Genomic DNA, 12,696 nt, shown 5'->3' on the forward strand with positions numbered 1-12,696 from the left:
TATTTTTGCAGTATTTTAAATTGATTTTTGTCTTAGTAACTAATTTTAGCATACAGTAAAGCTTTTTATTTATTTTTTAAAATATCTTTTTACATTCAGAAATCTATACGTGTGGAATGAACGCATCATTCATAAAATTCCAACTGTATTTGCTTGAAGCTCTTTTTTTTTATAAAAAAACTAAATGTTGGTGGGTGGTTCTGTTTCCTATTCCTAGAACTATTGGAAACCATATATGCAAATATTCCACATGACAGCAGTTCTAAGAGATTAACTCAAGTTTCAGCTCAGTGATGTAGAACTTGAATGCTCACTGCTCAGTATTGGTAATTCCCTCGGTTCTATTTATTTTTTTTGTTTATTGGTACCATCATTGGAAAACTAGTCTATTATTGTAGTTGTCAAGAAATAGCACTGATAAAAAATTTAATATATAAAAATGTATATTTATGGTTTTCTCCAATAGCATAATAATTATCCATTTTACAGGACTTATATTAAATTGAGCAAAAGTAATCTCATTACATTTTTCTCTATATATATTTTTTTCTTAAGATATCTTTTATAAATGTTTATAGAATACAAATTTAAAAACTATGTCTTCCAAAATTATTATCATATTTTATATTTTTACATCTCATCGACTTATTTTTTTTATACAGTTGTATATTTCGATAAATAAAAATCATTTCAAGCAAAAGAAATAACACAGACTTGTAAGCTTAAAATGTTATGTTTCACTTATCCTTATAATATTTACTCAAATTAATTAAATACTGACAGCTAGAGCAGAAGATGCGAGTACACCTAGGAGGACCATAAGCTTGCAGCCGACTGCTCCGGTGCGGTCCGGGCCAGGTTCGCGGTGGAGGCCGAACATTCTTCGCCTCGCCCCGCCGCTGATGGGTCTCCACCTGCTAGTCTCTGACATACTCAGGCATTGTAATATCTCTCAGGTTATTATTTCTCTTTCTACAGCACACTTAAAAAAAAAAAAAAAAATCGAAAAAGTATAAAACAAGTTGTAAATTATAAATAGACTTTAGGAAAATAGGTACATATCACACAGATATAATCAGTGAAATAGATTTTTAAAAGATTAATTTACGATACTAATGCAGGAGACAAACAAAAATGAGATCTAAGGACATTAGTCAGTGAATGAAAAATAACACAACTGTTAATATCTATGATTTTAAAAGGTAATAACTGTAATATGTAACAATTTAATGGGTATTTAAAATTAATAAAAATATTATAATTTCAGAAATGATGATGACAAAGTTTCATACAGAAATTGTTTAACAAGTTCTTTTTTTTTTTAAAGTAATCACTAAATCAATTTCTTAAAAATATGAAAGTAAGAAACATATAATAAAAGAAAAAAAACTACAATGGCATAAGTAAGCAAAATTATCAATAATGAAAAAAAAAATGTATAATCAAACCGAATTTTAGCTATTTTCCAATAAAATTAATAAACTTTAAATGTAATAAAATGTAATTAATTGATTATAAATAAACCTATATGAAAGCATTAAGAGAAAATGCCTGTAGATGGACCATTTGATCAAAAGATCGTAAAGAAGAACCTGTTCCTAATGTGAAATTAATAAAACAATTTTTGAATTATGGAAGAATTATTAGTTTAACAAAAATATTTATCACTCATTTTTATGCTTGATAATGCATATGTTGAGTTATTTACTAGAATTATTACGTATTATATTTATTAGAATTTTTGTGTTTCCTTATCTCATGTAATTAATTGATTATGTATTAATATCCAAAAAGACTTAATTAATAAGACAAAAAGACCAAAAGACCAAAAAGTTGTAAACAAAAAGATCAGTTAGGTTGTGTCTTCTTATTAAAATCTGATTGATAAATCTCTTAGTAAAATTTTCCGATATTAGCAAACGTAGGCTCCTGATAAAGTGAATACAATTCTTGAAATGATTTTAAAACTAATACTAAAAAGAAAAAAAAAACTTTAAGGAAGAGAAGTTTACCGACTTCCGATTCTTATAAGGAGAAAAATCAACAGTAATCAGTTTTGAGGTGGAAAATCTGAAGTAACAGCTGAACACGATGCCGCCTATCTCGCAACTACAGTTGATTTGTGGGACCAAATAATGAAACGTCTAGAGGGAATAGTTTCTCTTCGCTCAGACCATCTTTCATTTAAAAATGAATTTTTAAAATTGATTTGTTTGTTCCTATCCGACCATCGGAACTTTAAATCTGGATATTATTTAATAGAATGAAGTAATTTGGTATAAACTTATCTTAGTAACTCTGAACTACTATTTACTATTGCACATTAAATTGAATAGCACCATTATGAGGTTCTATTCATAGTACTACAGCCGGAACGAAAAAAGGCAGTTATCTCACCCCAATGTTTGATTACTTTAATGAAAACTATGTATAATTACAAGTCAAAATTGATGAGTCTGCCTAGTATAGGTTAGAAGAATAAAAAATGGCGACTGTTTGAAAACCTTAAAAAAAAAACATTAATTTTTCATTTGGAGCTCTATATCTAAAAAACTACCAACAGCACTAGAAAACCTAAGAGCACATTATTTAAAGAAGAGTAAATTTTCTGAAATATTAGTCCTAATAGAGCTTTTTACTTCCCAAAGTTCTTGAGATATAGTTTTTTAAAAAGCAACATTTTTTAAAAATTTACTAAAAAATTAGTAGTTAGTTGATTTATTAAGTCTTTATCTCAGGAACTATGTGACGTACAGATGTCTATTAGCACTCAAATTAAAGCTAGTTTAATGGACTATAAAGAAGTTTTTGACCTTTACCTTCGCTGGAATAGTAGTTTTCGAGATATTTGCTAAAATAAATTGATTTATAGTTGTTCGGACAATAACTTTGATTTATGATAAACTTTATTTCAGAAACCATTGGACGTACAGATGTCAGTCTGCACTCAAACCAAAGCTAGTTAAATTTACTATAAAATCGCTAATAATTTTTATTTTTGTAGGAGTAGTAGTTTTTATAATATTTGACAAAATAAACTAACAAAATGTTAATTTCTAGTTGTTTGTATAAAATGTTGAATTTTGGAAAAAAAATATCTCTAGACTCATAAGATGCACATATGTCTCCCAAAACTCAAGATAAAGGAAATTTACCTTGCTCTAAAGTAGTTTATGACACATATCTTCTTAGGGGTAGTAGATTTTATGATATTCACATATAAATATAAATTTGGCAAATGAAAATTTGTCTGAACAACTATAAATCAATTTATTTTAGCAAATTTCATGAAGACTACCTGCTCCTACGAAAATAAACGTCATGAAATACTTTATAGCTCATTAAACTAGCTTTAATTTGAGTGCTATTAGATATCTGTACGTCAAATAGTTTTTTAGATATAGATTTGAATGAATTCACTAACTTTATAAATATATAAATCTTTCAGTACGTTGCATACAACATTTTTATGAAATTTTGCTTTTCAATAAGCTATATCTCGAGAACTATTGAACGTTAATAGCTCTATTAGAGCTTACAGTTTAGCAAATTTACTTTAATTTCAGTGATGTGCTCTTAGATTTTCTATTATTGTTGGTAGTTTTAAAGATATAGCTCCGAATGAAAAATAAATTTCTTTTTGTATTGAAACAGCCCCCCTACGTATACTTGGCAGTCTCATCAATTTTGACTAGTAACTATATATGGTTCTCATTTACGTAATCAAAAATTGGTGTGAAATAACTGCCTTTTTTCTCCTCTTGGGCTCTTGTACTTATCACGTTCCCTTATTGACACTGTTTAAATCTGCAAACACTTTAATAAATTACAAAATAAAGAATGTCTGTGACTGGCTTAGCACAGTTAACAGAAAAAAAATCCGCATTAAATTTCCAATACATCTTTACAATATTAGGCGTTACATTACCAAAAAAATGATTTATCAATATCATATATAAACATATTTTATTTTCATAATTTATTTATTGTTATTTACAACTGTATAAAAATATATACAACAAGTAACTTTGATGTAGGTAACATGGTACAAATTTGTGGAGAGTCCATCCATTGTGATAGAACTCCAGTAAAATTTCGAGAGGAGAACGTCTCGAGGCTATCTTCTTTTCAGACGCCTAGGAGGATTATTAGGTAATGAAGGAGAAGCCGGGTTAGAAACAAGTGGGCTTAAATGGTTGGGAAGTTTATCATGGAAGGATTGGTATCTGTTTCTGGCCCACTCAGCAACATATGGAGCATTGAAGTCCTGATGGATGACTTGATTTGTGACAAAGTAAGGAGCATTAAGGATTTTATGAAAGATTTTGGACTGTAAGGATTGGGTTCGGGAGGAATTCGATGGTTTAGTGGACCTAAGATCAACTCCGTGCGTTCAGATAGGCCTTAAAATAGTCATGTAGATACATAAACATAAAACAAGACTTCAGTATTAAGGGTAAGTAGGGTTGATTTCGAAATATTGAGTTATACAGTTTTGAATGTGTTAGATAAAACTTTATTAGGAATAAGATCCCACGATAGTTACAGCACACAGTGTGTTCTCCTTTCTTATGTAGAAAACAAATGATTACATGAAACTTCTTTTATACTCCGTAACCTTTAACTCCTTTTTTTAAAAATTATTTTCTCCTCTGAGTCATTGGTTGTGTGGTGATTATTGGAATCTTTGAAGAGTTTGATATTATAATGAAGAGATTAATTATTTCTTTTTTTTAAAATTAATATGTATGGTCCCTTGTATTTTGAGTTTAGTTGGCTTTCAACTTAGCCTGCTTTCTGACAGTCGTAATTCATTCGTTTCTATTTTGTTCTCTCTAAAATACTTAATAATCATATTCGTGCTTACACTTTCTTTCAATTTTCCACAAAAATAATTCTTTTAACATATCATTTTTAATATATGCTACTTATATTTGGAGTATCTTACCTAATTCTGCCCGTTCCCACCTTGCTTAGATTACAAATAATATCTTAATATTTTTTTATTGTCTTTACAATTATATCGTATAATTGATAATTGTCAATTATATTGTATGAATATAATTGACATACTCTTATATTATTCGGTTGGAGTAAAAATGTGATAACGAATGAAAATAAAAATGACAATATATCATCGTTTGCCGGTGGTTGTGTGTGGAGACAGAGTATGAAAGTAGGATAGGGAAACCTTAAAGAAACTTGGGTTAAAGTTGTCTTGATTGATGAGATTTCTGGGCACATATAAAAAAAATGGTCACACGGGAAGGGATGTTGGACACTTATATGAAAGTTGTCGAATCAGTTTATAAGTCTTATTTATTTCTGAAGTTATGTCACTAATCTCTCATTCTGTTTTAGACTTATTATAATCTAATTAAAAAATAATCTTTTATTTTAATTTCATCTCGTGTATTACTTTTCCATGTTTTTTAAAATGTACTTACTTGAGGACATTTATTGAGTATGATGTATTATGGGTAGGAGGTAGAAGTAACGAAATAATATTTTTCCAAAATTGAGGTTATCTTATATCAAACTAAGCTAAATCATCGTTTCAGAACTGACAAATTGTTAAATTATCAATAATAATTAGTTAATTGTTACATTGTCACTTTCTCCTCCAATTTGCAATAATGGAGGTCCAATCATTAAAATTTCTGACGTCAGAAGTTTAGGTTAAAGACTCCTTTATTCTAGATAATAATATTTATTTAGATTTTATTTTTAAATACATTATTTACTAAGTAATAAAGAATTTTTTTCGAATAGCTCTTATAAGAGTCATTATACAGTATAAATCATTTTATAGTCTTAGACTTTCAGACAAGGGCTTGGGTAGAATTATAGTCCTGTCACTGTCAAATGAAGTTTCAAACAGGTCAGAAGCACTTTCTAACATCTAAGTTTACCGGCTTTATTAGTGGCAGATAACGCTCTGTGAAAATGTTTTTATTTATTATTTTCTCCTGTATAACCTATGCATGCAATGACCTGAATCGACTAGATCACATATATGCACATATGTCTAATATGAACCAAGACCATGTATGTTCTTATTAATTTTGGTATTGGTTTTAAATTGGTTATTGGGTTGTTAATGCCCTTGACTTCTAACCCGTGTCTCAGATTATATTTCGCCGTTTCGGTAAATCGTAGCGTGAATGCATACATATATAATACATACATCCGTATTGCCTTTGGTCAAGGAACAACGTTATCATCACATACTTAAAATAACTCTTTTCATTTACTGTAGTGGTACAATCTTTTTCCATCATCTTATTGTTGGTATTTGTTTTACTTATATTTTATCATTGGTCCATTTTTATTATAATGAATTAACACTGTCTTCAGCTTATCATAGGGTTGTTAGCTTGATAGAAACCGGATTTATTTCAGTATTTATTTTATATTAAAAGTTTATTTATGAAATGAAACTATTTTGAAGTTTATAAGGCGTAAATTTGATTATGTGAAATTAAAATATATTTTAATAATTAAAAAAATGGAAAATTATAAAGATTTTAACGAAGTGGAAATTCAAAGTGAAAAAAGAATGATAAAATAAAAAATAACAGAATAAACGAAATATCTTGTATGATTATAGATGCTTGATAATTATAGTATATAATTATATTATATAAATATATTGAATATATCATATTTAAAAAAATATCTTCGTGGCCATTCTAGTTGCCTAATAACGCAATGCATTGCATTTGAGAAGCCTCACTCACAATCAGTAAATAAAGAATTGTTCCTCTTGATTGGCTAAGGGTGTTAACAGAGAAATAAGCATTGAAAATGGAAAAGTAAATTTAATTTCACCTTTATTAAAAAAATTATACTTCTGTACTTTTGACTTGTACAAAAGTACCTCTGAGTCCATGGTAATACTAACATTAATAAATGTTAACTTATATTAGTAACACGTGGTTGTTATACTTACAATATGATGTTATACTTTTTTAAAAAAAAGTATTGTCTTTACCATCAATTTTCCTACAGAAAATGCCGATCGTCTACTTTTTAGGACACAAGAATATTTTTAATAGGACAAATAAAATTAAAGACTATAATGTTTTATGAAGATTAGGAAAAAGACTAATATTAAAAAGGAATTTATGATTCACATCAATCTATTCTCTTGTAAAATCGAGAGGCACTCACCCGTATGCCACCCAACCGTAGTCGAAGTTGGGGTAAATCAGGGAGGATTCAAGAAACTTATTGTAAAAGATGCTTATTTCACAAGGGTAGAAAAAAGGCACTTATTTCACCCCAATTTTTTTTATTAATTTAATGAAAGCTATGTATAGTTACTAGTCAAAGTTAACCGATCATAAGTTTTTTTTGGGAGTTAGTTTTCATCTGTAACTAAATGATACAAATCCTTCTCTATGTTAGGACCAAGGAAAAAAAATGCTTTCAATAAATAATAGGATGGGCTGTCTTCGTTTATTATATGACAATGTTTAACGGCTTATACATTGATTATTGCTTGAATTATTTTCTAGAGTACTAGACAAAAGTCGACTTTGTCAGTCAAAAACTAATAGGTACCATTTTTACCTTCGAAGAAATAGTTGCCCTCCAGTGCATACCGAAAACAACTATTGCCTAAACTAAGGACACATAAAATCTTATAGTACAAAAGCCGGGGTGAAAAAAAGCAGTTGTTTCACCACAATTTTGGATTTATTTATTGAAAACTATGTATATTAGTAGCCGAAATTTATGAGTTTGCCAAGTTTAGGTAGAGGAATAAAAAATGGCAATTTCAAAATGTTGAAAAAAAAAAATAATCATTCGGAGATCTTTAAAACTTCCAACAACACTAGAAAACCTAAGAGAACATCATTTAAATTAGAGTCAATTAGCTAAAATATGAGCTCTGTTAGTGATGTTCATAGTGATAGTCATGTCCAATAGTTCCTGAAACTTTTTAAATTGCAACATTTCATAAAAAAAGCGCTGAAATATAAGTAGTTAGTGAATTTATTTCGAGAAAAATGTATCTCAGCAACCAGGAGAGTTAGATATGTCTGTAGTTCTCAAATTAAAGCTAATTAAATGTACTATAAAGTGGTTTATGACATAGGTTTTATGATATTTTCAAAACTTTTATCCGAACAACTAAAACCTAACATTTTTAAAAATTTATTTTGATAAATATAAAAACTACTAATTTTACGAAGATAAACTACTTTTTATTATAGTGAACTAGCTTTAATTTGAGTCCTAGCAAACATCAGTGTGTCTTATGGTTCCTGAGATATTTATTTTCATGTATTAAAATTTTTGACCGAACTACTAGGAATGTGACTTTATTTTGTTGAATATTATGCAAACTACTACTCCTACGAAGATAAACATTATAAACTTATACGTTAAACTAACTTTAATTGAAGTGCTAATTTTTATGTCATAAACATCTTTATGTCGAATAGTTTTTGAGAAATAGATTTCTCAAAATAAATTCACGAACTACTGATTTTTCAGTGCATTCTTTATTAAATGTTGTAGTTTAAAAAGCTATTTCTCGCAAACTATTGAACCTAAATGTCTATGGAGGCTCATGGTTTAGCAAACGTATTCTACTTTAAATGAAAACGTAATAGATTTTCTAGTGTTGTTGGAAATTTTAAGGATGTAGAGCTCCAAATGAAAAATTGATTTTCTTAACCTTTTAAAACAGCCGCCATTTCTCATGTCCCCGACTTATACCTGGCAGACTAATCAATTTTTACTAGTAATCTTACATGGTTTCCATTAAAATAATCTAAAATTGGCGTGAAATAACTGCCTTTTTTCTTCTCTTACGCTATTGTTCTATTACGTTGAGGTGTTGGGAGCGGTGGAATAGCTTAAGTGTACTTATTGATCGTCAAGAAATTTGGACAGTGTAAGGTTTCCAAGATTTCCAGGATGTGTGTTTTAGAAAATGTAGAAAAAAGTAATGTAAACATATTCCAAGCAAATTTCTCTTTTTAATTACTTTTAAAATTTCACATTAAATTTCTTCTGCTTTTTTTTTTTTCAATTATTTGTTGGCATTCCAATATATTGAAATTTCCACTATTTACGACTAATTCAGACGGTTTATTTCCAATTCTAATATAAAACCATTAACATTATAACAAGCTTATTCTAGACAGTCTTTTTTATAGCTAATCCAAACCAATGGTTAATACTATTACAAGAAAATTCAGTCGTTTTTTACTTTACTTTGTTTTCTTGTATTTACCTGGGTGCTTTACCTCAATTTTAAACAATAAATTAAATTAGGAAGGAAAAATAATTAATATTGGCATATGTACACCTGTATGTGTATAACATGAGCATTAAGTTCAAGGATTTAATTTAATGCAACAAAAAATAAAATTTTATCTGAAAAGAGTGAAACATGCAATTTTGTGCAAAATAAAATTAGTATTGTTTAAATATCTTTTCCGTAATTTGAATTTCTGTCTTGGGTTTGGAGTGAAATTCGGAGCTAGGTATCAAAAAATGCAATCACACGAAATTCCGGTCTCTAATCATAATATTATGAAAAATGATGATATTGATAATGATATATTTATGTAATTAGTAAAATTCACCTTTTGATTAATTTAGTGGGAAAAATTAGCGATACCTATGAAAAATCAAGGAATATTTTTCAATAGTTCCATAAATATACATCGTTATTTAAAAGAATAATTATTTGAATGTTTTATCTATTTATTGAATTTCTTGATTTTATTATTACAGCGTAAGATGTAAATGAAGAGTTATGGTCAATAAAAAATAATTAATCGGATAAACAAAATTGAATACATTTTTTATTTCTTGAAAAATATGTGTATAATTTTTCGATTGTTTAAGTATATTTAATCATAGTAGTATCTCGATTATTCTTTAAATAATATATGAGTTTTTAATATCAAGCTGATTTTACAGCCACTGATAGAACTAGAGTGCATCCTCCCAGTGCACTCCGGTCCTCGTTAATGTCACGTGACCAAGCAGACTGTGACAGAGCACAAACCTTGGCTCACTTTCCCCGGGTCTATTGTTCTTTCAGAAAAGTGTATCGCTTTCGAGATAGAGCTCTGTGTGCCGTGTGGTGATTTGTTTGAAAGTGGCTGCGATGCTCGGCTGCTCTCAGTGTTCTATCAGACTGTAAAGGAGTTGCAGAAAGGATATTTCCCCTGACAAATCTTAGCTTTCTTTCCTGACTAAAGTGAGAGAAAAAAAAGTTGATAAAACTATTATGTCTCCTCCGCTTATGCCATCTTTGCTTCACTATTCCTATCTCAATACCCTTTTTAAAATTCAATGTATGAGATATCATTATCATCAAGAAATATATAATTTTTGAAATTCATTATCGGGTATCCGGCGTACCTAAATTTTTTGAGATTTATTTTAAAAAAAATTATATAATATCACTTTTAAGTATTATATTGTTTCTATTGCTACATGTTTATACAGGAATTTACAACTATAGGTTTATAGAAAAAATAATTAAATTTTTATCAATTTTTTTGTTTTTACGTTCAATGATAAACATATATTAAATTAATTGATACTGTTAGTCCAGATAAACAAAAAACTTTATGGATTTAAAACTATACATACAGAACAAACAGAAGGATCTAGCTAATCTTAGATATCATGTGGTATCTAACTAAAATCTAAAAACTATCTAACAAAATTTTAATAGAAATAAATTTATAAAACATCATAAAATATACCTAAAGTAATAAATTGAAGAAAAAAAAAATAAACAACACTATTAAACAGAATATGCAAAAGAAAAAAAAATACAAGACCAAACCATAAATCACCTCATAAATAATAGAATGAATAACTTCTAATAATGTGAATTAAATAGAACCAAACACAAAAGAACTATAATAATTTTAAAATGGAAAAATTATTGTTTATATACTTATTTACAATTTTCAGAAGAAATCCAAGAAAATATAAAGCATCAAAGGTAGAAAAATAAAAATAAATAATAAGACAAAAAAACAAAACAAATCCCTTATATATCATGAATCTTATGAAGGTATATTCTAATAATAATTATAGAGAAGAAATAAAAATATATGAATGTATATACATTTTTAAAGATTCTAGCAATTGAAAACATAATAATAATGAAAAATCATCTATCATTCTATCAATTTACATTTTAGCCAGAAGTTTAATTGTTGTTATTTAATCACAGATTAAGACATTTTTTATATTCTTGCCTCAGAGCACTATATTCCTGTTAGTTTCTATGAAAGGTTTTTATTTGTAATAGTGCTTTATAAATAAACATGAATTTGTTTAACGGATTATTCCTAAAGAGGGACATAAAAAAAAAATCTAATGCATTTCACAAAATATTATAGAAAACATTAAGAGAATAGGTTCCGTATCGCTACCCTACTACTTTGATGAGATTCGGTTTTATTATCACCTTTTATAGCTGGCTATAAAAATCCCTCAACAGATTTTTTTTTTCTGTAGTCGTTTATAGTTGTATATAGAGTAATATATATCCGTTTGTAGAAATCTGTTGAAGAAAGTTTGTTCTCATTCATTTGATTAGTTTTTATCAATTATAATAATATATCCTCTAATTAAAAATAAGTTCTTTTTGAGGTAATAAAACTATGGGATTCAGAAAAATAAAATAATCTAGTTGTTACTTATCAATCATTGTAGTAAATAATTATATTAGTCAGCACCTCCTAGCCCCAAAAAATTATAATAAATGAGCAAATTTTAAAAACCTTCCACCGAATTTACAATTATTAATCTTTTCGGTATTATAATTAGGTATTATTCAATCCTTGAAATCAGATTTTATTTTCTAAAATGAAAATTAAATTAAAGACATATAAATCGACAAACTTATAAAAAGTCACAAGTCCACCAGCAACTATTTCAAATTATCTATTATGTTATTTTTAAAAAACCTATACATAATATTAATCATCTCGGATTAAAACCGGACTAGTCATCTGGAACACATAGATCTACAAGTTACTTATTGTCCTTTGGGTAGGACAGCAGTGTAGTAGTCTGTCCTCCAAACATTGTGGATAGATCTTGCTAATTCTCTTTGTGAATGCCTCTATAGCAGTTATTAGATAGTGGAAGAAAAGAGAGTAAGGGGCAAGGTGAATGGGCTCTTATGAGGTCGCCAACTCTAGTAGAAGCATGAGTAACTTTATGGTCTGTGCATCACATTAATACATTTGACAGACCAATACTATAGCCTTTCGGGACTACAGATCTTCAATAAATTATCTATAATGCAGTAGGGAAAGCTATTTGGCCTTACAGACAAGAACTACTGTTCAGTTTGCCACATCTACTGAATCAAAGTAAAAGCTTTAAACGATTTTTTAATGAAATCCCATTATACACAATATCACGAACATACCAGTAGAATCTTATATATGATAATAATAATAAATTCTTTATTTATTTGAGACACGTCCCTGCAAAATATTGCTTAAATGGTCAGTGAAGGTGCATAACCCTGTAGATTTGACTCAGTATTATTTTCCCTACCACCATTATTGTATATATATATATCACCTGTTATAGGTCATTCAGTCATTAGATTTGTTATATTTTTATCCGTAGTAATAGTGGACGAGTAGTGTATGTATGTATGTGTGTGTGTGTGTGTGTGTGTGTATATAT

At 28.3% G+C, this 12,696-nt stretch overlaps 1 protein-coding gene across 1 annotated transcript in view; it reads right to left on the bottom strand.

Annotated features, from left to right (window-relative positions):
• Positions 1-12,696, bottom strand: part of LOC106681336 (uncharacterized) — a 36,495-nt gene that overhangs the window by 14,256 nt on the left and 9,543 nt on the right. Inside the window, exon 2 of the mRNA XM_014421598.2 lies at positions 782-982. Within this exon, the coding sequence (XP_014277084.1) occupies positions 782-931 (150 nt within the window). The 5' untranslated portion in view covers positions 932-982. The remainder of the gene's footprint in view (positions 1-781; positions 983-12,696) is intronic.

The sequence above is a fragment of the Halyomorpha halys genome, unplaced genomic scaffold (assembly GCF_000696795.3).
Source record: "Halyomorpha halys isolate HHAL.00 unplaced genomic scaffold, Hhal_1.1 Scaffold327.1, whole genome shotgun sequence".
NCBI classification, from domain to species: domain Eukaryota; kingdom Metazoa; phylum Arthropoda; class Insecta; order Hemiptera; family Pentatomidae; genus Halyomorpha; species Halyomorpha halys.